This window comes from Talpa europaea (assembly GCF_964194135.1).
Source record: "Talpa europaea genome assembly, chromosome: 10".
NCBI classification, from domain to species: Eukaryota; Metazoa; Chordata; class Mammalia; order Eulipotyphla; family Talpidae; genus Talpa; species Talpa europaea.
Window position 1 is genome coordinate 104,227,959 of NC_140077.1, and position 26,473 is coordinate 104,254,431.

The 26,473-nt window shown below is 42.8% G+C and overlaps 1 protein-coding gene across 5 annotated transcripts in view; it reads right to left on the reverse strand.

Moving 5' to 3' along the window:
* The window catches only part of TRIM2 (tripartite motif containing 2), a gene marked incomplete at its 3' end in the record, with an annotated part of 35,761 nt that extends 19,917 nt beyond the window's left edge, over positions 1-15,844 (reverse strand). The window contains exons 1-5 of one of the 5 annotated variants that reach the window (XM_084245840.1): positions 15,663-15,844; positions 11,252-11,489; positions 3,819-3,970; positions 2,490-2,670; positions 912-1,635 (exon numbers count right to left, since the gene is read on the reverse strand). In XM_084245840.1, coding sequence (XP_084101966.1) covers positions 912-1,635; positions 2,490-2,670; positions 3,819-3,970; positions 11,252-11,489; positions 15,663-15,796 — 1,429 coding nt within the window. In that variant the 5' untranslated portion in view covers positions 15,797-15,844. Of the gene's footprint in view, positions 1-911; positions 1,636-2,489; positions 2,671-3,818; positions 4,009-11,229; positions 11,490-15,662 lie in introns of all 5 variants that reach the window. The other 4 variants (XM_084245839.1, XM_084245841.1, XM_084245838.1 and 1 more) reach the window with 4 other exon arrangements.
* Between the last annotated feature and the right edge of the window lie 10,629 nt (positions 15,845-26,473).

Genomic DNA, 26,473 nt, shown 5'->3' on the forward strand with positions numbered 1-26,473 from the left:
CATAAACTAAGGTTTCCCCAATCTATTTGAAGCACAGAATTGTTCTCTACATGTTTCAGCGAATACAGCACAAAGAAATACTGCCAGTTGGGGCTGAAGAGGTGGAAAGGAGCAGGCTGAGCTACTTTTGGATACAATAACTGAAATGCAGACTTTCCCTCACCCCCCTTAATTATCAAATCATTTGTCATGTTTACTTTGGTGCTTATTGAGAAACTAAACAGTTAAAACAAATCAGAGGCTCCATCAAGAAGGGAAGGGCCATCTGTGCCCTCAAATCTCTTGGCTCATCCTCCACCTCCACCCAGCACCATTCTATTCTTTGGGTCCCCACCTACAGTCCCCTCTTGGGACTGCCCTCCCACCACTGCAGATGACCCCACTCCCAACTCCTGCAAGGCAGAAGCAAGACAGGGGGCACCAGACTCTGCCCAGCACAGTACAGCCAGAGCTGGCATTTCAGAGAAACGAGTTATTGGAGCCCCCTCTCTGCCTCTGGGTTTTCAGGTAGGAAAACGCTCAGTACATACATCCCCACGGGGGAGACAGATGGCCACATTTCCTCTAACATTTCCAGATGACGAATGCCACGATTCTCTAATTCTCTTTTTGCTTATTTTCAGCGTTTAGATCTCTACAACGAATATGCAGCACTTGTATGTTACAAAAGAGCAAAGTGGGGTGGGGTAGTCGGTAGAAGCAGGAAGGAGAGGCAGGAGGCAGGCTGAGGGGGAAATAAACCCTGAGCTCTCCAGGGAAGGCCACTGCATAAGCTCGCCGAGCAAAATACACCATCATCCCCCAGAGGCGCAGGTTCGGACCTGCCGCAGCACCTGTTTGCAGCATCACCCTCCCAGAGACCCCTTCATGGAGCTGAGCGACCAGATCTCGGGGGCCGGCAGACTCCTTACCCACTCGAAAGATCAGATCGTCCTCGATGGGATTCTCTTTTCGCTTCCCGGTGCTGTACATGCTCGCGGGCCTCTTCACCGCCTTCTGCTTGACATGCCCACTGCCCGGGGACTTCACGCGCCGCTTCACGCCCTCGGTGGTGGGGGACACGTCGGCGGAGCGGATGACCTTGAGCTTGAAGGGGCTGCCTCGGATGTGCTGGTCGTACAGTCGCAGGGACAGGGTGAAGTCCCCCTCCTTCTGCACGGTGTACAGAAACTCGTAGGTGCCGTTTTTGTTGTCCAGGATCTCCCCGTCGGCCACGCTGCCGTCGGGCGTGCTCAGCTCGGCCGTGAGGTAGGCGTTGCCGGTCTTGCAGAGCTCGCCGTCCTTGTCCTTGGTGGTGATGGTCACGGACATCGGCTGCCCGATGATGGTCTGCCGCAGCCCCTCGCCCGTTGCCACCGTCTCCGAGGCGACGGCGTTGGTGGTTAAAATCGTGCCCAGGTTGTGGATGGACTTCTTGAGCCCCTCGGTCTCCACGAGGAAATCCAGCTGGTCGTTCTCGCGCGGGTGCAGCGGGAAATCCTGGTCCGCCAGTTCGTTCAGCTTCTCGCTCATCTGCTTCTTGACCAGCAGCACCTCGGTCTCCGTGCCATGGTTCAGGGCCTGCGCCGTGAAGTTGCTGCAGCTCTTGATGCTCTCCTGTCCCTCCAGCAGCGTGTCCAGCTGCGACTGCAAGACCTGCGGGGAGATGCGGGAGGGTGAGGGCTCCCTGCGCCCCAGGCTGCACCCCCGCCCGCCCGCGCTGTGCTGCGGCTGCGACGCCCCGGCCTGCGCCCTAGCTGGGCGGAACGCAGCGTCTGCACCTGCGCGCGCCGGTGGCTGGAAGCAAGGGGTGTTTCACTCAACCCAGCGAACCCGGTTCTCATGCATAATCCTAAACCGAGGCAGGACCTTCTCTTTCCCACCCGCCTCTCCCACACGCATAATTCTGGGGTCAAGTGTTTTCCACTAGGGCGACAGAAGCGTCACCGCCAAGAGCTTGGCACCAGATCGCTATGCCTGACATCTGAAATATTCCTTGTTCTCTCTCCCGCTCTCATGGCCAAAGCGCCCCTGTCAACCCCTAAAGAAACAGAAACCAGACCAACCTACTCCCAGCAGCCGGATATCTGAAGCTTTTCATGCCTGGCTCTGTGATTGGACAAGCAAGTTAACAAAGGCTGCAGTCAGGGCTGGCTTGGAAGTTGACTAACAGGTTGGTGTGGGAGAGAGAGCAATTAAGAGATTATTAGACATTATAATTAAGGAAGGAAAACAAGCCAGCTTAACCCTAAATCCTGAAAGCACTACTTTACATTCAACTTCACCTTGTGTCAAATTATAAATTGGTACTTAAAGTTACAGAATCAGAGATTTTTTGCTGAAAATAGGAAGGAAAAAAGAGCTCGCAGTGCCATGAAAACTACTGTGCAGTGCACGACAGCGACATTCACGAATCCTCTGGAGGCCTCTCTGCTGCTGTTAAAATGAAATAGCAAGTCAGAGCCCCAAGGGCCCTGGGTGTGGCATCTCCTACCAATCTGGAGTCTTACTTTGTGTTTGAGACCATAGTTGACCTCCAGTTCCATTAGCAGCACGCTCTTGCGCACGTTTAGAGTCTTCTGGAGCTCATCGAAGGTGGAATGGATATCATCCACAATGCTGGCCTTCTGGTTGGTTAACTGATGGATGATTTCTGAGATGAACTGAAGAGCAGAATCTATTTCTGGGAGCCTGGAGGACAGTTGTCAGAGGTTATTATTTAACAATAATCCAAATATAGTCTTAAAAAATCTATCTGAACACTTAATTTTGTCCAAAACCCTTTTTTATACCTTTCATCATCCTGAAAGATAGCTGAAGAACAGAATGAATAAAACATAATTACTACCTATGAGAGAAGGGACTTGGAAGGTCTATGTCTATTTCAAATTATTTCAATCACCTGACTTTACTAATGGATGGTCCAAAGCCTTGAAGCTCTCTGGACCCTAACAGCTTCACCTTGCACTCTAAGTCAGACTTGTTCAAACTGGACACTAATATTTTGGGCCAGATTATTGTTTTGCTGCAGGGGACTATCTGTGTGTTGCAGGATGTACAACAGCATCCTGACCTCTACTGGATGCCCTCGGTACCACTCCCCCACACCCCTAGCCTCCCACCCCCTGCCTGCACACAGTTGTGATGCTAAAAATGTCTCCCGGCATTGCAAATGTTGGGGGGTGGGGTAATCACCCAGACCTGAGACACACTAGTCTAAATATAGGCTCTGTCTTTCCCCCCAATCACTTGAAAAACTTCCCCAGACTCAAGAGTTTCCTAGGAGCATCTTGCAAGTTTCCAAGTTCTTTTACTTAGTACACAATAACCACACTTTTCTCACTGTAATTATGGTGAAAAGGTTTATTTTCAGCTAGCTGTTTATTTCCTCTCTTTGATCTCTCTCATGCATCACACAACTGCTCTGCTCCTTCATTTCCATGCCAAAGAGAAAGTGTGGAAGCAGAGAAACACCGGGTAAGTTGAGCACTGCAGCTTGATACCATTTTGCTGGATTCAGAGAGAGAGAGAGAGAGAGACAGGAGCCAGGCATGGATTTCAGTGACCTCCGGAGAGCATTTCCCTTACTCATTTAGTCATGCGCATATACTAAAACAAAAAAGTCACTTATAACAGGAGGAGTTTGGAATTTTACCAAGGGCTGGGAGATGATGGTCCCTACTCATTAGTTTATGGCCACAGGCCTGTGAGAAAAGGAGACTTTATTGAAGGAGTGTATAGGGTGGCCCCCTAGAACAGAGGATAGCATGAACCAACCACCCCACTGAGACAGAGGGCAGAAGGCCACACCAGTGGGGAACCCGGGCAGGTGTGCACACCTTTTGTTGACGGCGTCCAGCTGCACCTGGAGCGAGGCCTTGTGCTGCTCCACCACGTCCTTGAGGGGGACAGTGGGGTGCTCTGCGTGCTCCCCCTCGGTGCACTCCCGACACATGGCCGTCTCACAGGACTGGCAGTAAAAGTCCATCACCTGCAGGGGACACAAGAACAACGCCAGGTTTGGCGCTGCTGACAGAGGCTGCTACCGGCTTTCTCTCATGGCCTCCCCAGGATGCCCATACCATGACGTGCAGTTTCACAGGAGAGGAAGGATTAACATTTGCTTATTTATTGAGGCATAATGGATATAAGACATTAGCTTCAGGTGACAACATAAGGATTTGATATTTGACTATATGGCAAGGACTAGTCAATGTCTATCCCCACACATAACCACAGAAAATTTTTTTCTAATGAGGACTTTTAGGATCTACTCTCAGCAACTTTCACATTTACAATGGTATCACTGGGTATGGTATTAAGTATAGTCACCACATACATAAGTCACCACGACTTATTTTATAACTGGAAGTTGGTGCCTTTTGATCTCCTTTTATGTCAAGGAGGATAAACCTTCTGGTGCCATGTAACAAGAGGAGCAGCTGGACCCCACAGCTGATGTTTGGTCACTCCCCTGTGGCTGTGGTCTCAGGCCTCTTTAGACACTTTATAAATCACTGAGGACGCCAAAGTGCTGTTGTTTAGCTGAGTTAAATGATAGATATTTATTATACTAAAAGAAAATGAATATATTTTAAAATATTTTGTCATTTATTAAAAGCAATAATAATAAGCCCATCTGATATCAACAGGAAGAAAATATATGGAAAATAACTATATTCTGCAAAACAGAAACTGAGATGGTGGCGTTTTCCATTTTGTAATCACTTCAGTGTTTGGCTTAATAGAAGGCAGCTGGATTCTCATATCCGCTTCGGCATTCAGTCTGCTGAGATAACACATGTCACATCATCTCTGGAAATTCCACTGCACATTCTTGAGAGAATGAGATTTTAGGTTCCTGAATACAATAACTCTCTCACCCAGAGTCTAGGTAATTTCTTGCACATAGTAGGTATCAATAACTCTGCTAAATGAGAGAATACTCTTAGCCACGATTTGGACAACCCCCAAAGATACCACAGGAGGCACAGAGGAGAAATTAGGTATTAGAAATTAGCTATTCCTAATTAGGAATAGCTATTTTATGTAATTCTTTCTGAAGCCGATGTTTCCAGGAATAAAAATTTAGTTTGGTGATATTATTTTGGAAGCAGTCTTCTCCAGTGAACCAAATCCAGATAGAAGTCCTTCAAACTATCACCAAGAAAATATTAAAATCTCACTTGACATTAGAATTTGAAATAGGTAGATAGTAGATAAGGGATTTGAAATACACTATTTTATTTTTGTCTTATAAGATTTGATACCGTATATTTTGTCCCACTGCAGACATTTTAGGAATATGCTTAGACCATCCATTGGAAGTTTCCGCTCTTTACCCATCGTTACTCAAAACATTTCTCCACACAGTCTATTAACAATGTATTTTAATAAACATACTCAAATAAAAATCCAAATACTACTACGTGGGAAGATTATTGAACTGGTCACCCATGACTCAGGGCAATTTGGATTCATTCAATCCTGCAGAGGACTGGCACATACAAGCAGGGGCTCAAATAATGTCACTTCCTTGCAAGGTTGATGAGAAAAAAATATCCTAGCTGACCTTGAATGAAATTACTTTATTCACAGACCTGGTCTCATATGTCTTTTCACTTAAAACCACAGTTTCCAAGAACCCATTCACAATTGTAAGTGAGGATTCCGCTTACATCAAGTGACAAGTGCAGAGACACAAAGCAGACTGGTGGCTGCCAGGGGTTGGTGGGGAGGATTGGGGGTACGGGGGTGGGGGTGCTGCTTAATAGGCATGGAGTTTCTTTGGGGGATGATGAAAGAATTAATCAATTAGGGTCCTCCCCTGGTGGAGCAGTGGTTGAGCACAGGGCTGTGAAGCTGCCCACAGCCTCTGCAGCACCGGTTTGATCCCTGGCCACCAGCCACCAGCCACCAGCGAGGGTCCCACATGGTGTGCAGACTTCTCCTGCTGTGCCCGCTGCTCCCCTCAGCAGTGTATTTCATTGGTCTGCCTGCTCTGTTCCCTGCTCTGGCTCTGGTGAATTTTCTCACCCTCCCATGCTTCTGACTGTGCCCAGTGCTTGTATAAATAAATAAATAAATCTTAAAAAAAAAAAAAGAATTCATCAATTAGATAGTGATGATGCTTGCATAAACTTTTGAATATGCCCAAAGTACTAAATTGGATACTTTAAAATGGTTAAAATATTGAATTTTATATTATGTGAATTTTAGCTCAATAAAAAAAAGAATGGATTGCTGCTTTGACGAGAGAGCAGCAGGCCTGAGGGATTGTCCCTGGTTCAGTATCCTAAGTGTTTCTTGGGACACAGAGACCCTGGGATCATTCAAATGCTTGTACCCAGATACTGACAGCTTTGACTCAAGCAGGGAGAACATTGCTCATTGTTCATTGGGTGTGCAACTGGCTCATCCATCTTGAGCAAGATGCTGCTGTGCTCCCAGGGCCAGGTGGTCAGAAGGCAAGTGAGCATGCTGTTGTGGACAGCAGTCCCCATCAGTGCTCACTAGACGAGAACGTCATGAGACCATATGCATCACTAACATCATGGTCAGGGCTTTGCTGGCAACGCTGAGGCTTCTGGAAGCGGGACTAGTTATAATGAGGATTTCTCCTCTGTGCCTCCTAACATCCTTGTTAGTAAGGTACCTAAGTGAGCAATCATAGGGTTTAATGATCATCTGTGTGCAGGGACTGCAGGACAGGAGCTCAAATGTCTGCTTTAAGTGCACAGAACGTCTTAAATCACTGGCGATTTTTCCCATTTTTCTTTGCATTTGGACAATGCAGCCATGGCAGTTTAATGAGAAGACAGTGTCATAGCACTTAAAGTAAATGACAGGGTTTCATCCACATGTGCTAATCAGCACCAGGCACTTTATGATGGCAACATCCTGCCTTATTGTTAATTACCCAATTTTATTAACCTTCAGATGCTTGAATTGTTTTTAAAGATGTACCCATAGCAATTACTGCAGCAATTTATCTGTAACATTGCATGCATTTGGCTGGAATATGCACTGAGGACTCCTGTTTCAAAGTGGGAGCAGTGAAATTCTATAATGGATGATGAGAGACTAGAATCATTCAAGACATATGCTGCTAATTTTCTACAACCTCTTGCTGGTTTATAAATTGTATGATTCCAAGGACTCATAACGAATGACCCAAGATAAAGACAATGCTCAGACTTTAGTTTCATTCAACCTCAAGAAAGAGCAAATATTTTCGATACATTTAATTTTCAGTGCGATTTGATGTGATGATACCTTTGGTAGAAAAATAAGGGAAAGTTTTAAACTCAGGAGTCTGACTTTGCTGGCGTTAGCATCTCTAAGAGCCTTTCTGCTTGACAGTCTATGGCATTCAAGAATCTCTGCTTGCTGGGGCACTCAGAAAATACACTTTTAAGAATTCTTTTTTATTTGTCCTTCAGACACTCCAGTAGATTTCTGTCTACAGTTTCAAGACTGACAGTCCTATTTTACCAAAAGTAACAGTAATCTTAAAGAGCTAATCTCTATCTCAGCTGATATTTCAGGGACCCAAGCCAGAGCTGGGAACCACCTTTTCCTTGCCAGCCCATCAATTCTTATACTGCCCACTTCCTCAGTCTTGCTTCTGCTGCTCAGGATCAGGCCCCCTCCATGGATTGTTCCAGCAAGCTCCCAGGTGACTTCAAGCCTCAGGTTCATTCCCTTTGCATCTACCTCTATCCCTTCATATCTCCAACTATTTGAAATGAGCTAAATGCAAATCTTACCTCAGCACGCCAATGCTTGACAATTTTAGTAAATGCTATGATGTAGAACACATTCAAGTTCCTTAAAACGCGTCTAGTGCCCTCCAGGACCTGGCCTGTTAACTCATCTGCCTGTCAGCCTCTCCTCCTGGCTCCCAGGACTCTGGGCTGATGCAGAGAATGACAGTCTCTCTGCTCTTATATTGTCTCTGCCACTGTGTCCCTTCTGGACAGAAGGACCCTTCTCTTTTCCATACAGTACGATACTGTGAACCTACTAATTAAGAAACAAGCATAACTCTCTCTATATAAACACACAAGCATAGACACATATATTGGCATAAGTGTCTTCTGTTTCTTAAAAAGCATCAGTTTTAATGGCCACTCAAAATCAGTTATATGGACTTGCCATAATCTAGTCATTTCTATAACATTGCACATTCAGATTATTTCTAATTTTTGCTACAATATAAAAAGTTCAGTTAATCTTCTTATATCAAATCTTTATCCTCATCTCCAGCTATTTCCTTAGAAATATTTCTGTTAGTGTAATTACTGGATTAAAAGGAGGAGTTATATAAATAACACCCATATTTTGCCAAACTGACATAACGTTTCTGAAGAGTAATTTACCCTCCCACCCACAGCATATGAACCTGTCTCACCATCAACTCTTGTTATTACCTTTTTATAGAAACTGCAGCTAGTTTAAGAAAATTTGACTATTTGTGAAGCTTATTTTTTTTCCTCCTATGATTATTAACCATTTATAATGCCCTGAGTTCTTTGCCCATTTTCTGGTGATGTTCTTATTTTTCAAAGTTTGCAAATACTCTTACATTATAAGAATTTGCTGGGAGTATTTTAATTAAGAATTTTACAGTGACTTTCACAAACTGAATGATTAATAGTTTTCTTCTTGTTCTGTCTTTACTAGACTTTGGTGTCAGAGGTATATCATGGATGCACTGGGAAATTTCTATCTTATTTTTTAAAAAGATTTATTTATTTATGCATACAAGAACTGGACTACAGGCCAGAGGTGTGGGGGTGAGAGGATTCACCAGAGACAGAGTGGGGAACAGAACAGGAAGATGGACTGAAATACACTGCTGAGGGGAGCAGCAGGAGAGTTAGGAGAGGTCTGCTGCACCATATGGGTAGCTCCCTGGTCGGAGATTGAACTCGTGCTGCAGTGGCTGCAGATAGCTTCATAGGTTGTGTCTTAACCCCCTGCACCACCAGGGAGATATGGAACTTTCTATTTTATGATCCAGAACTATACAATGAATGATCCAGAACTATATATGAATCACATCCATTTTTATGTAGGTTTGGAGGAATTCAGTTTTAAATGAACTTTTACTAGTTTATTTCAAGATTATCAGTCTACTCAGGTTTTCTTGATCACTTGTAACTTCCTAGATAACTATCTATTTGCTTAGACTTTCAGTGGTACAGCCTTTAATACATAGAAATGACAATTTATTTTGAAATCCTCTCATCTGTACTGATCTCCTTATTTGTCCTAAGTTGATATATTTATATTTCCCCTTTGTTGCTTTATCAGATGTCATAAATTTTTAATTTTTTAAAAAAATTTATTTATGCATACCAGAGCTGGGGTATAGGCCAGAGGTGTTGGGGGTGGTGGTGAGAGGATTCACCAGAGACAGAGTGGGGCACAGAACAGACAGACTAACTGAAATACACTGCTGAGGAGTGGGAGAGTGGTAGGTGAGTCAGGAGAGGTCTGCTGCGCCATGTGGGATTGAACTTGTGCTGTAGTGGCTGCGAATAACTTCTTAGGTTGCTTCTTAACCCCTTGCGCCACCAGGGAGGCCCTTATTTTAGTAATTTTTAAGAAAACATTTGACTTCTGGGTTTATTTATCCACTCCATTATTTTATTTGTTTCAAGCTTTCTACGTCTGCTTTCTTCTGCCTGGTCCAGCTCACGGGCCAGCACCTCCCAGCAGGGCACACCTGGAGCCTTGCCCTTCACCTACAAGAAAGCTTTCCTCACTGCCTGCCTGTGGGTCTCTGCCAAAACACAAGTGGTGTGTCTGACTTTCTATTAGAGGGTGCTAAAAAAAAAAACCCCGAAGCTTTTGTTTGTGCCCATTGGGTTGGTCTCCATTTCCACACTTTCATGTATAAGATACGGTGCCTAGTGCCCGGGTGTAATGGAGAACGTGGTCCCTGCCCTCTGGGAGCTCCCTTTCTAAAAGTAAAGCAAGATTATCCATAAATCAAGAAATACACAGAGAAATCAGGCTGAGTGAAGGGCATCAAGGAAATCAAGGAGGCCAGACGGCAGGTAACTTTGGGGTGTTGGAAGGGATGTCTTAGCAGGTATCGCCAGAGAGGACTGCTCCCTGGAGGAGACTGAGCTAAGCCACGAAGGGTGAGGATGAGCTAGACCCTTAGGAGCGAGCAAAGTGCACGCCAGGCAGAAGGAGCAGAGGAGAGTCAAGCCCAAGGTGGGAAACCACCTGGAAGTTCCAGGTCAGGGAGGCAGCAGCTTAGCGGGCACAGAGAGTATGGAAAGACAATGAGGGCAGGAGTGAAGGCTGCTAATACCTGCCTTGCTCTAACAATCTCTTGTTGCCTTGGTGGTTTTATTACATGTGGGCATTGCATCAACAGTAGTTTCAACTTTGAAGTGGCCATTATAGAAAGAAAAAAAGTGAATAAAGTCATCACTAGAAATAATCTTAATAGTAATAAGTCACTGAGAGCTTACCATCTGCTTTACATGACTTAAGCATTTAATTACCCCAATAATCCTATATGATAAATATTAGTATTACTTCCTTTTTTACAGACAAGGAAGCGAGACACAGAAAGTCTAATAAACTTGCTGATGCTGACCCAAAGAATAAACCAAAGAGTAGGGCTTGAATCAGACAGTGCAACTCCTGAGCCGCTGCGCAATGCTGCTGCTGAGGGGTACACAGCTGCTGTGAATCAGTTATTGGTGGAACACACAGGTCCTCCTAAGCCTATAACAGATGTTATGTTGTCAGTAGGAGAAACTGTTTGGAATTCATAATCTATAATCTATTCTCAATAGCTTCTAATTCTATTAAGGAAAAAACTAGAGCCTCCTGGAGCATGAGAAAAATTTCCTTCCCAAGAAAAATAAAGAACTCTAGTTAATTAACATTTTAATGATCCTTCTCAATTTACAGAACTTATCTATTATTAAATCTTTATCTATAATTTACTACACAGATGCTTATGTGGGTCAAAGAATGCCCAGCTTGCAACAGCGATTGCTTTGCTCTCCGGGGAAAACCAACAAAATGTGCTAAGCAGACACAATGAAGATTGATGCTATTATTTAAATAAATTTGGTCTGAGAAAGTAAGCAGGTAAAATAGTTGGAGAGGGCTAACATACATCATTTTTAATCCCTCATTTTTCAGAGTGCTGCCTTAGTGCAGTAACTTTTCATGTAGAACCAGGGCCTACTCAAATCAAAGCAGCCGGCCAGGCACTATCTGGTCTGCGCTCACTTACATTCCCATCGTGGTTTGGGCAAGAGAGAGGCTTCCCGGCAGCCACCGCGGTGACTGTCTCCAGGATGGAGGACTCCTCGACGTTGCTGCCAGGAGTTCGCTGCAGCACGTCCATCAGGTTCGTGATGAAGAAGTTGTTCTGGAGTGCGGCCACCCCCTTCTCGGGCAGGATGGAGGTCTGGCGGCACACTGGGCAGGACAGGGTTAAACTGTGGGCGGGAATGTAGTTCTGCAGGCACCTGGGGTAAGAACAGAGAGGGAGGGCTGTCAGCTGGGGCTAACAGGGGGGTTCAGGGAACAGAACCCCTGCTTCTGGATGGTCCCAGCATGTTCTTAGTGACCTTCTTGCAGGACTCCCTTCAGAGTCTGCTTTTGAGGAAAATGAGATTTGGAAACCAAGAGGTAATGGGTACTCCTCCTGACCCTCCAACGGATCAGCAGATGGCTGTGACAAGGCAAGGACAATGTCTCAATGCTGGTGGGGCTTTGCATCCTGGTCACACCTGTGGAAAGTGCTCCAGGAAAGAGCAGCCCCAGTTCCAGAGCCCAGGAGAAACGCCAGCTGGTAGGTGGTGCTCCTGCTGAATGCACACATCCTGGGCAGTTTGCACACAGGCTGAGATTAAGAAGCATTGGCCTAGAACATCTGGTGTGCTGCTCCCAGATTCATGGACATTTCCCATTGGGAGAGTGTATCACACTTTTCACCCTGAGTTTTGGCAAACATTCAACTTTTTACATACCAAACCACAAGCACATCTCAGATGTTAAAAATACATCAAAGTGGAATTTTCTTTTTAGAAGTTTGGGCAAGAAAGGCTTCTTTCTTATCCCCCAGTTAGCAATGTTTTGTTGGAAGCAGGGATGGGGCACCAGAGTCACACCAACGTGAACTCTTTTTGCTGCTCCTCTCCTGGCATCAACTGATATGATTTAGTTAGTGTGATGTATTGTCAATTACTAACGTGCGCACTGAATTCACAGGACTTCTAATGACCCTATGAAGTGGGTGCTATTGTGATCGGCTTTAGGCATATGGGGAAATATAGGCAAAGTTCCTCACCTGTTATAGGAAGCTGGTCAGAGGGGGAGCGGGGGTTCAGACCCAGGCCATTTGGCACCAGAAAATAAGTTTTAGAGATCTGCAGGCTACACTGTTCCCCAGTAGCTCAGCCAAAGAGAATTTGCAAATCTCCTATTTTTGCCAAGTCCCCCTTATTCTGCACATGAGGAAACTGACTGCAAGAAGTTCATGGGCCTCCCCCTCTGTCACAGAATCAAACCCAGAAATCAAACAGCTTTCGCTAAGGCCACTACTGACATCTAAACCCAACAGACACTTTCGACTCCTACCTTCCGACACTTCTCAGCAGCATTTCCAGTCTGGACCGCTGCCTCCAATTATCGCCTTTTGGGGAAAATTTCTCTTCCCTTGGTTGTGACATCACACTCACCTGGTTCTCCTTCTACCTTTTCTTGTGGCCCATAGAAAAGAGACTCCATTGTAAAAGCCCTCACGTCTCCCTGAGAGATGACATCAGTGAATGTGCTGGACATACTGCCCTCACATGTCGAAATTCACCCCCAGCGTCCCCTCTGAGACTTAAGGTCTGTACACCAACTGCTTTCTTGACATCTCCTCTCAGATGTCTTGTAGTCCTGAAGCTCAACATGTCCAAGGCCAAACCCATGATCTTCCTCCAAACTGAGTCCTCTTCCTAGCTCAGGGAATAGCATCTCCACCCAGTCATCTTACACAAACTAGAAACTAGGAGTTGTTCTGAAGATGGTAACTCCCTGCGTCCTTCATTTTCCATATTCAACCCGTCACCAAAGCCTGTCAAGTCCTATAGCCTGTCTGATATCCCCAGTTCTCTTCATCTGAACCGCACACACACTTTCCTTAGGTTTCTGCAACAGTTTTATACCTGGTATATTGTCATCCACTGGTACTCCTTTAGCCCTTCTCATATTGCAACCAGAGTGACCTCAAAACTTAAAACTTCTATTTCTAAGATGAACATCTTCTCACGACTTCCACTGTACTGACAACAGAGGGCAGAACTCATATGTGGAACATGGATTATGCACCATCCTGATCTGGCACTTTCTTCTTTCTGTCTCATTCCGTCATTTACTGTACAGCAGTCATGCAGGGCTTATTTAGGTTCTTCCAAGTGTCCTGTTCCCTCACACTCTACATACCTGAAATGATTTCTTCCTGCTCATGCCCCTTTGCTAAATTCAATTTCATTTATACTTGGGGCTTCTATTTCATCACCACTTCTGAAGCAAAGATTTCCCTGATTCAAGCCAATTCCTCTATTATGTGGTTGCTTCTGTCCTTCTGGGGTGAGACACTTGACACTGGTTAATGTCTCATGAGCCCTAGTGATCAGGTTAAAGACTGACTCTTCCACTGACCCTAAGCTGTCTGGTTTTACTCCCCTTCCAAGCCTCAGTGATGCCACGGACACTGAGAGTGACCGTGAGAAGATGTTTGCCAATAAGCTGGTGTGTGCCTAGCAGGGGCTGGTGGTCAGAGGTCCCAGGACCGAGTTTCCTGACAGTGAGCCCAGTCACGAAATAACATAAACAAAAATCATAAACATAACATAAACAAAAATCATCCCATTCTATGGAAAGTCCCCAGCACCTTCAGAAGACAATAATTTCAATTCAGCATATGATACTGAAACTATTTTAACATGTAACATTCCACAGAGCCTTGTGTGGCAGGAGCTGAAAAGTCTCTGCCACTAGTTATTGGATGGAAGATTGAAGTGGTTTAGGTGAGACTGGGGAGGGGCGGGGGGACAGCAGGCAGGGGGAAGACCCAGGGCAACCCAGAAGTGTTGCTTCTCACCTGCTGGAGCGAGAGAATGTGAGCCAAACTAACAGGCTGGGCACTGAACAGTGGGGAATGGGGCAGTTGCACACAGCTCAGACTGAGTGGCCTCCACACTGAATATAAAGAGCACCAGGCGGTGTCAACTGCTGCAAATCAAATAATGCCCTTATTGTGTGAGCCCTGGACACATGGACAGTTAGCGCGATTCATGTTTTAGCTATACCCATTGAGACATTTTGGAATACCGGTTATAAATTACTTATTATAAAGTACTTACAGCAAACTTTACAGTGAAGAAATATTGATGTCCTAAGGACAACTACTAAAACAAGCAAAAATCACACACACACACACACAAACACACACACACCCCAAACCCACAAAATAAAATAAAGCAGAACCCAACAAAGAATCATCACCATCAGTAACAAATTCACCTTCTGCTTCCAGCTGTCACCACCAAGATGTAGTTATTCTGTTGCAACTGAGACCTTCCAAAGTAAATCAATTTTAAGAACACTGAATTAAATAACAAATGCAAGTTAAATTGGATGGTAAAATGTAAATAGCATGGAGTTGAAGCAATTAGAAAAACCAATTTCCTGTTCTATAACAGGAAGTGAAGCATTGTAACAATGTGTAAAATAATAGAAAATGTATTTAATGAAAAACTATGAAACATAATTACTACATTTATATATTTTTAAAATATACCCCTACTAGGCAAATACTTAAATTGGGCCACAGTCTTTTTCTGCTTAATTACTTACATGTAAATTGAACAAGGAGGTAAATGTATATTTAGATATCTGATTAACTCAGTGGAAAAAACTATTTAAGAAGGTTCAATAAGGAATGTTATCACATATAGCAAATTGCATATTCAGGTAATTTATAATTATTTCAAATATATTGTTTTCCTTCATCTGAAACATCATGATGTTCAAATGTGTCATTAGTGTGTGTTTTTTGAAGTATTATAAGAAAATTCTGTCCTTTTAACTAACTCCCCAGATACACAGGTATTTTACCTTTCATATGGGAGGAGATAGTAGATTTTCAAAATTATTTGATTGAAGTAACACTGCATTATAACATTATATAAGTCAGGTGTGCATCATTATAAATCAACATCTGTATTTACTACATTAAGTTCACCTCTAAAAGCCCAATTCTGTCACCATATAAGTGACCCCTTTAACCCTAATTTCCCACCTTCCCTACCTTTCCTTTCTTGTAACCACTAATGGTACTCACCAAAGATCCTCTGTGAGGGTGATGTGGCTAACAAAAATTGTCTCACAAAGAACAAATATAAACTTTTTGGGAAATCTTTAAGTATTTAATGTTTCATCCCCTAAGGAACTGAATCAGTAGCTACTGAATGGCTTTCTCCCACTTAGAATGATTTGAAATAAAGTGATTTATTGACAACTCCTGACTATGCTTCTAGATGTCTATCAGATACACAAAAGATTTCCTGTTTCCCATAGGTAACTGGAAAGAACCCTTTCGAAGGTGGGAGGGGATCAGTGTCATCTTGAAGCAGAAGAAAGCTCACCTCTCGCAGAAAGTGTGCAGGCAGGGGAGAACCTTGGGGTTCTTGTACCGCTCCAGGCATATACTGCAAATCAGAAACTGCTTGTCGATCTGACGCACCACAGGACTTGGGATGTTGGTGGCTTCACTGGCCATCCTAGACCACTGACATGGGGGGCCGACTTTCCTTGACCCTGCACGCCGCTGCTGTTGGACAGAAACAGCAAGACAGAACCACATTTAATAAACTGAGGAGCAGCTCAACCTTCAACTCATTCACAATAGGCGCTGAGAGGCTCCAGACCTCAAAAGGAACATCCCCAACCCTCCCCACCCTCTAGAGGAAGCACAGTCAGCTGCTCGTTTGTTTTGTAAATCAACGGAACAGTCACGTGTTCACCATGCAAACAAAACAAATCAGAAGGTGTGTTAAACAAAGAGAGGCTTGCAGAGTTCAAAGCAGTGGCAGCCAGAGCATAAATATTCACATAATGTGGCTGTTCAGGCCGTCAGTTGTGACTATACTTGGCTATTTAGTCTAATTAAATATAGTCTCATTATAATTTATATCAAATAAAAGTCTTATTAAAATAGATCTCTTTCGCAACTATTGTACTTAAAGGGGATCATATTTAGGGCTACCCCTAAATATGCCACTTTGACTTCAGATTATTTTGAGTGGGAAGCAATTGAGAAACAGTACACGTGGGAGGAGTTTTCTGCCCTCTCCCATCTGTCGAAAAGTAGGGCACACATTTCCCATTTGTAAAGGAAATTCTCATTTGTAAAGGTGCCCTGCTTACTCATGCCAGGAAGGGAAGACTTAATCACTAGAGATGACACCTCGGGGAGTCCGCGTATACCCTAGGAAATCACCCTTCCTACCAGAGATTTCTTGGTCACTTGCTCATAGCTCACTGCCCCTAGGGATCCAGACTCCCCCTTCCTTTGTCTAGTCTGTGCTCCACAATGTGTCCCCCCTTGTTAAAATAGTATATAAGCTCCTGGTCTACCCACCTCTTCAGTTTTCACCACTTTTTGGTTATCCCTTTACCCATGCATGTAAAATTTAAAATAGTAAGTCAGTAAAATTCAAGAAAATGTAAGGTATATTTTATTTTAGAAAAAGAAAAACATCACAGACATTTTCTCTTGATTATCTTTTGTTAGTTTAATTCACAGACGTCAGTTAAGAATTAGGAATGTGAGGAAAGTATGAATATTATTGCGATGATGGTTTCTATTCTGCTTCACGATGGTTAGGTCAACCGCGGACCTGAGGTTGGAGATGGTCCCTGTCAGCTACACCATCTGTATTGGATGCACAGTAGGTGATACTATCTAGGCTCCTGTGATTACACTCCCTGATGGTCCCACAACAAAATCACCTAACAATGCATTTCTCAGCACATATCCTGCTGTTAGGCCACACGTGACTGTACTGTTATATGCAGACATGAAATAATTAGACTTTAATTAAAAACTTTGTATGTGGTTCAGAGCATTTTCTTTAAAACTAAAGGCTTGCAGATTTCATACTAAAATGTATTTGTCATGGAGGAGGGACAAAGGTTTCAGGTAGTGCCAATTATTTTAAGAAATATCTAATGGTATTTAGATGTGGTTATTTGAAGCATCTGCTGAAGTGAATTAGCTCAGAAAAGTTTTCAAAATACGAGGGAGCATACCAGAAAAGGAGAGTTAGAAGATCAGAGAAGAGAGTAGAGGGTGTATGAGAGAACAAGGGAGGAAAGTTACAACATAAAGCAGTTTCATTCACCTTAAAGAATTCCTGACTTATACAGCAAAGGGATAAACTGCAGCTGAGCTAAAATTCATTACCTAATTCTGTCAATAGTTAAGAGGCCCACAGTTCTCTAATTTCTAGTAAAAATGTTCTTTCCAAAAAACAAACAAACAAAAACCACAGTTAATTTTCAACATGGCCTGAGGCAGGATACCTTGGTCTCCTTCTATTAAAAACTAAGGCTCAGGCAAGAACTGTGCTGCAGGCCACACTCAGCTGTGGTTGTCTCTGAAACTCAGAGTCTTTTCACTCTGGAAACCACCATGCCTCCCTTGACCTTGTGTCTTAAGAAGGCTGTAAAGGGAAGCTTCATTTATCTATAACATTTTCATGTAGCCTGGACCTGTGTTTGAAGCTGGGAAATAGAAGATATTTACAAAATGAACATTTCCACCCACTCTAAAAGAAACTTTCTTCCAAACAGATGTGGTTGTTCTTCTTTCTCCCCACCAAATCACCAAGCTGTTCAAAGATTATATCAACTTTTATTAAATTCCTATAGTTTTCACATATTTGAGTGTGTTTACAAACACAAGATACCCATTTCCCCACACTTTACCTTCTAACAAGTTCATTAAAGAGCGTGACCATAGATAGAACTTTGTGAAGGCACCTGCTACACCAGAAGGTCATGTTCAAACAGAATTCTCTGCTGAGCTACACAATGTAGGTGTGATATATCCAATTAGTCAGCATTACCTCCTAGACTTTCATAGCCCCTTCCTAAAGAACTAGAGTAGAGGATGATTTCCAGTGACGAGATAAAAGTACCTCATGTCTCAGGACCTCAAAATGTTGGTACATTCCCTGTTTTTCTTCAGCTATTGATACATCCTTATGACTTCAGAATAGGTAAGGAATGGATTTGTCTACCTTTAAGATAAGGAAACCACATATGTGTTATAAACCAATGTTATCTCAATAAAAACAAATAGAGTCATATAAGACAGTAAATATGCAATCCTTTCTACGATGTAAGAATGTCTGTACATTTAAACAAACTCCCCACACCACTCAAAAAAAAAAAAAAAGATAAGGAAATCAAAGCTGAGGATTTAAATGATTTGCCCAAGGTCATCGAATAAAATCAGGGAATCAGAAAGCTTGAAACCTAAGCTTATTGAGAAAGTCAGTAAAACCTAATCTTATATTTAACACTTCACTGGTCTGTGTCTTAGAAAAATGCTAGGGTGCTTACTTCAGCAGTAGAAAACGTGATGCTGCAGAAGATGGCATGACCCCGAGTGAGGATTTGCCAAGTGTTTCATTTATTTTTTATTATATTAAACTTTCCATTGAAAACAGTTAAAAAATGTTATTTTGAATAGCTTTTGAAGCTGTTTAAATTGTTCTTTGAAATAATCATCAAGCGGGGTATTAAAAACAGCAGAGAAAACATCATATTGGATTTAACTCTTTTGAACCTTAATTTTGGAGTGTGGCAAGGAAAAGAAATATTGGTTTAATCAAATGACATATATTGACTAAATGAAATTTCCTCAGCAGACATTTTAATTCTACAAAGCTGAAATAAAAATACTTTAACAATCTTGTGATCATTATTGTAGCGGGTAAGAGCAAGTCTATGTTAGTATTGTTAATTTTTATGGGAAATTAAGCTCACTCATTAACACTAATTTAAAATTATGACAATAGTACAGATCTTTCACCAGTGACCAGTTGAAGACAGCTCAATTTTCAGCTCTCCCACAATGAACCCCAAAGGCCTCCAACTCCCAAAGGTCCCCAAACCGAGACTTTGCCAAGATAACAGTCATTTCCTGCATAACTGGATCCATACAATAGGAAGAGAATTTGACTTGTCCTAAAGGGACAATATGCTCAGAAAAATGGAGGCGCCAAATGTACTAATGGGTGCTGCGGGAACCCTTCCATCCCTATGATGATGCCGAGAGGAAAATACACAAGATACACGAGTTTTTAATCAAAGTGTTTGGGCCCTACCACTGTTTCTAGTCTTTTTTTTTCTTAAAGATTTATTTATTTATGCATTCAAGAACTGGGGTGTAAGCCAGAGGTGCAGGGGGTGAGAGGATTCACCAGAGACAGAGTGGGGAACAGGACAGGTGGATGTACTGAAATACACTGCTGAGAGGAGCAGTGGGTGAGTCAGGAGAGGTCTGCTGTGCCATGTGGGTAGCTCCCTGGCCGGGGATCAAACTCATGCTGCAGTGGTGGTGGACAGCTTCATAGGTTGTGTCTTAATCCCTTGTGCCACCAGAGATGCCCTGTTTCTGGGCTTGATTAGAAGCACAGTAAATACTTCCCTAGAGTCTTGACTGGTCTCCTTTCCCAATCTTGGCTCCTGAAGTGTCAAAGATCTTTCTTACTCACATACCCAGCAGTAACATGTGCAGGGCACTAACGTGGCTGAGGCTGGAGAATGCCTCTTCTGTTGGAGATTAGTGACATGCATGTCTGGAGAGACTCATGTGCCCAGACATGCTGGCACTAGGCTAACGGGAGCTGCCGAAGAAGCGTCATGAAAAGAGCTTTAAGCTCTTTAAATCTACATCACACCAACATGGGTATGACATTGACATGAACCAGCTATAGGTGCTTACATGTGGGGAGACTGAGGTTCCATGTTGCTGGAGAACCAAGAACAATACTGCTGGTGGGGGCTCTCTGCCACCCCAGCTCTTTGCTCACCATCACCTTCTCATTCTGACCATTCCAGTTTTTTTTTTAAAGGGTTTATTTTATTTTATATATTTTAAAAGATTTATTTATTTATGCAAGCACTGGGTACAGTCAGAAGCGCGGGAGGGTGAGCGAATTCACCAGAGCCAGAGGGGAGAGCAGAAAAGGCAGAAGGACCGAAGAACACTGCTGAGGGGAGCAGCGGGCACAGCAGGAGAGGTCTGGCTGCCATGTGGAACTCTCGCCCAGCAGCTGGGGATCGAACCAGCACTGCAGAGGCTGTGGGCAGCTTCACAACACAGCGCTCAACCGCTGTGCCACCGGGGAGGCCCTAAGGTTTATTTTTTATATTTATTTATGCATACAAGAACTGGAGTATAGGTCAGAGGTGAGAGGATTCGCCAGAGACAGAGTTGGGAGCAGAACAGGCAGCTATACTATAATACACTGCTGAGGGGAGCAGCATGCGGGCAAGACAGGAGAAGTCTGCTGCGCCATGTAGGTTAGGTCCCTGACTGGGGATCGAACTTCATGCCACAGTAGCTTCATTCACAGTAGTAGGTGAAAAGCTCGACAGCACTGAGACTTTAACCCCTTGCCTGGACCATTCCATTTTAAATTGAAATGTGCCCCCACTCCCCTAGCACTTGTGACCTGTTCTCCTGCAGCACTTTGTAATCAGTAGGTGATGCATTCATTTTGCATAATGTGTCTCCCTCCGCCCTGCCCCACTGGGATATAAGATTCACAGGATGTTTTTATCTGATTGCTCATTGCAGTTGTTCCAGCACCTAAAACTGTGCCTGGTACATCGTAGGACGCATTATTATTATTTGTTTTGAATGAACTATATAGCATATCCCAGTAGCAGAAAAGAGGGATATGGGCTGAATGACGTGACAGTCTGATGGCTGTTCTCACTTGCCATCAAACAGTCCCTGCCTCCCCATGTGGTAGTCTAATGCTCAGCAACATAAGTCATCACCCAGGGAGTAAATATTTAGTGACCTATTTTAACACCCAAATGCAGGAAAAGAAATTGAGCACCATTGTGGATGCTTGGAATATATACAGAAATAAAAAGTCTAAGAAGGTTGACATATAAATTCCTTACTAGTGGGAACTTGCCAATTGAACAGTTTGTTGTGGGTAAAAGCAAAGCAACAATAACATCACAAAATCCTTGGGGCAAGAAAATTCCCATTCCAGCACTGCTTCCTCATGTCATCGCTGCTGGTATTTTTACTGGCTCACTTTTTCAAATCTCTGGCAAGTTGGTGGAAATGACAACTACGTCAAACAGAATAACTTGATAGGAGAGGAAAATGTCTGTGTCTGCAATTCTAAGGTTGAGAGCATTGTTTCCACCCCAAATCACAGCATTTAGACCAGAAGATTATCAATTCTTTACTGCTGACACCAGAGGGAGCAGGAAGGAGGGCGGAGAAGTCAGACCCTGAACGCAGTCCCTAGAGGGGAAGGGAGTTGAAAAAGAGAATGGCCGGACCATGACACACAGGTGGGCAACAGGTCAAGATTCCGAGGGAAAATAAAACTTCAACATGTGATTGTGGATAGGAGGCAATAGGTTTGATCACAAAGCATTCTGAGGGCACTAGATCACATTTCTATAGATTAATTTTCTGGTATTCCCAGATTACTCTATCTGTTGCCACTCAGTTGAATTTATTCATTAATGTAGTTACATTTTTTATTATTCTTCAGTCAATGATATTGGCATGGAGGTGTTAAAGTCAGCTTTCCAAAGAGTTAAAAAAAATTCTGATACAACTGTAGAAAGGAAATCTTGAAGCATTAGGATCAGCTATAATAATGCACAACATGTCAACTTTTAGCTGTCAGGACAGATGGTACCTCAAGCTGTGAGTAAAGAAACAAGGTACTTTGGATTCTAAAATGTAGGCACATATTATCACTCACCTGCAACTGACTTTGCATTGTTACTGAGGACAACTGGAAGGAAGAAAAGAGGGCAATCTTTAATGAAATTAAAAACAGGATGACCTATTTCCAGTTATATCAAGTCTCTATCCCAAATGGGCCATTTTGTAAATTAGAAGGCCAGATGCAATATCTTTCCTGGTAGTAGGGGGTGTGTGTCTGCGTGTGTGTCTGTGTGTTTGTGTGTATGTGTGTGTGTGTGTGTGTGTGTGTGTGTGTGTTTGGGCTGGGCGTCATTCAGGGTGTCCTCCACTTAACTTCAGCCTCCAGGTTAGGATGTACCTAAGTTTTCCAAGGACTCTCCATTTGATCCCCAGGGTCAGATACATGGCAGCTTCCATAGATAGCTGGTTTTTACTATAGTAGTTGAATTTTAAGCCAATTGTCTTTATGATATTTAGATCTATTTCCTCTACCTCTTTCCTAAGCATAGGTATGGCTGCTTGCCATTCATTGCCTTCTTCATACAAGTCTTCACCTTGTGCAGTCAGTTCTTAAGATCTGCTTTGGGGTTCCTATGTTCCAGAAGGCTGGGTCTCTGTGTTGGCATGTTAACTGGACAAGCTAATTGGCATTCATCCACAGTACCCTTGGACAGTAAAAGTGAGTGGTGTCTCCACTCCCCATATCCATCACCTTGCCAAGTCTCCTCCCTTGCTGTCCTGGCTGATCACATATGGAGGCTAAATATTCTGGGGCCACATGAAAGGCAGAGGGTAGCCGGGGGCCCTAAGCTCAGTGGGAGGTTGATAGTAGCAAGAAAGGGGAAGAGAAATAATTCTACATCAGAAGTCCAAAAGACACAGGCCTAGGTAACAGTAAATCCATTTTGCCTCTGGTGTATAGGAAGCACATTATTTAATTCTGTTGATTAGAATAAATATTTAATTAATAAGGTTTCTAGTGGAATAATAAAAAATACTTAATGGAGGAATGACAGCTATTGAGAACCTGAAGGCAGAAGGTAGCAGAGGAGGGTAGAGAGCAGTAATTAATGTTCCTTCAAAGATGCTATTTGAATAATTACACTAGGCTCATTTTCCCCCTCAGTATCTAATTCAAACCTCCACATCTTAGGAGGAAACCTGATCTGTTAAATTCAGACAACATGCACAATAATAATATTCAGAGAACCCCATGGCAACCCTGTCATAAAGCAAGTTCTACTCTGATAGTAAAACTTGCATAAATAATAAATGGGCATAGGTGGCATCAAGGATTTTTAAAAAGCCTTACACACATGTGTGCAATTATAATCTGGCCATAATTAAAAGTAATTCCATGACAATTTTAAAGAAAAAAACTTACGGTAAATAACTTGGCAGACAATAAGTTTAAAAGTATTTCTCTTCTCTACATTTCAATAATACAAATATTTAGTAAAAGTCTTAATCAGGGATAATAAAGACAAAGGGGAGTGTTAAACATTCAATTTAGTTAAATTTTTAAAAATTGCTACATATTTAGGATTTTAAAAAATTACTTAATAAAGATAGGTATAATAAAGTCATACATTTGGAGCAATTAATGCCTAACAGTATCCAATGGAGAATATTTTCATTTCTTTGTGAGACAAAGAATGAGTATTTTTACTTCATTTTACAAGCATTAACACCCACTAAGATTTTATCATAAAAGTAAAAAAAATAAGCCATTTGAGGATCATAATAATAATAGTGAAAAATATGTATAGATGTTGGTTTCCATTTTAAAAATGTAAGGGTTATAAATGCTGCATTCATATTTTGGAGAAAGCACATTCTACCAGGGAGCATTTGTTACATGCAGCCCTAGTTTAACCTTTCTCATGCAAATCATTGTGTCTTTCTAGGAGAAAATTGGAAGGCAAGACTGAGAGGTTTATGAGGGGCCACGACTCACATCTGTGCAACAGAAAGCTGTTTTCTCAAACCATCGACATGAAACTTCTCATTGTGTGCTGGCTGGCTGGCTCACTTGCTCTGGAGGGGCGTGATTAGTTAACATCAGGGTGGGTTAGGAACGCTGCTGCTAAGACATCTGCCTGAAAACAGTGCAAAGCACCAGAAAATAGCTTCACACCACGCAGAATGGAATTCTAATACTCAAGAAATCAATTTAAGAATCTGGCAAAAAAAAAAAAAAAAAAGAAAAAGAAAAAGAAAAAGCCCTCCTTAAAAACAGAAAAAGTGCTAACAATTTATTCATTCATGCAGAACAAACTGCTGTAATACGATCTAAACCAAAGAACTAATCATTTTTAAATGCCTCATTGTGAATTTCAATCTGCTCCTTAAAGCTATGATGTTGAAACATCTTTTCTTAAGACAGGAAATATCACATTCTCATTTGGTTTAGAAATCCATTTAATTTTTCATAAATAGGCTTTAAAAAAGAAAACACTGTTCTTCTATCCACCCAAAATAAGGAATAATGAATGATAGGGTGGGGCATACTTGGAGGAAAATGGTCTCAGATAAAATATTATACACAGTTTCAGGAAGCAAACCCAAGGATTTTTTTTTTTTTCCTGTGTAATGCTACCATTGAACTCCACCCGGATTTCATATTTTACTTTTCAAAGGGCAGGGAAATAAAACGTTACAATAAACCCAAATCACCTGTATATTTGCTAATAATCATCAATGACATTCAGAACTCAGAGGGTCCAGTCATGCATTATGAATGAATGGGTTTCCAATGGTAACTGGGAACCGAGGCTCCCAACCCCAGGCTTCTCTATCAGGGGACATGGTGGGGGGAGGGTCGCGTCACACTTCCCTTTCCCTTTTACCCTGGGTGTTGAGGAAGGAATTCTGAAAATTAAACATCTTCTCCCCACCTTTGGACCCAACAGAGAAAAATTCTTTTACTTGCAAGGGGGAAACTTCTCTTTAAAATGAGCCAAAATACACATTAAAACAAAGACAGTAAAATTACAGATCTAGTCGGATCACATTAGGCACTTGACAAGAAACCCAGGCATGACTTTCCCCTATTCTTGTTACTTGGTGCCTTTGTTTAAGCAGAGTGGCTCTCCTCCGGTCTTGTAGTTACAAAGCCTGCAGCATCATCACGAGCGAGAAGAAGGAAAAACAGAAAGAAAACAGCAAGACAGAGCGAAACAACAGAACAGCGAGAGCAGAAGTGGTTCATCCACCTGCATCATACTAAGCAATTCAAATATTTCGGACCTACCCATTTCTGCAGAAAGACTAATCAACGAGGCAAAGAATCAAATCCTCCCAAGCCTGTCGCTGCAGCTCCGCGGCAATCCAAAAGAACAAAGCGCATTTCTGCTAACACCTCAAGTTTGGAAGCACCATGCAAAGAGACTAGTTAAAATTCCCTACCATGCAGTGCAGCCATCATCACACGCCCGGCATCTCTTCTGCTCTATGGAGGGATGTGCCCGTGGTTGCCCAGAACAGAAAAAGAGCAAAATGGAGGAAAATGAGAGGAGGCGCAGGAAAGTCGGTAGGAATGTTTCTGGGTCATTAACAAGTGGGAGACCCCTTTCGGTGTTCAAGCCAATCCATCTTTATCTTACAGGACATCTTTTTCTCACTCAGCGTCTGTTGAAAGACTGCAGCAAACCCAGCAAGGGATTGTGGGATGGGGATGCAGCAGCGAGCAGCGCTGAGATTCGTGGGTGGCTCGCTTGCCCCTCTGAGTCAGCAGTTAGCTGTTTGCAGGCTCTCGTGCTGGGCAGCGGGGTCCAGCAGCTCAGTGTGCTCGCAGGAGGCCCCCCGGAGAGGCTACCCGCCCGCGCAGCCAGCGCAGGCTCCCTGAAGTGGTACAGGCCAGAAAGGGGTGTGCTGATAAGCAAAATGGGGGTGCAGGGAGCCTCGACTCCAGAAAGAAAACCAGGTGTATGGGATCTCAGTATGAAAAGTTAAAATTTAAGAGTGTTTTGGGTGAGTGTGTGAGCACACACAGGAAAAAAAGGTGATCTATTTCCGTAGACATTTCAAGTAGTGGGAAATAGACATATAAATGAAACACAATGCAGAATAGCCCAGTTCAACAAGGCTTTATCACCTCTTCCCCTCTTGGTATTTACTCAGGAAATAAAATAGAGTTCCTCGATGTCAAATCATGCAAATGACATTTCTCTGCCTTTTTTATGGTTTGGATGGTTCAAAGAAAAATCATATATAAACAGAATCCCTCTCTCTGATGCAAAAGTTTCCAGGTAAAGGTTGAGAAACCTGAAGACGTTACATAGATGCATAACCAGAATTCCTATTGAATCATTAAACTTATTTTAAGGTGTTACTAACATAAAAATGATCAGCACGGGGCCATTTAAAAATGATTAGGTCCTTATAGTCAAAATGATGCTTTAGAATTAAAAAAAATCTTTCATATCACAATGGAATCACAATCATTCCCTTTTCTACAGCAATGGAGGTAGGGAG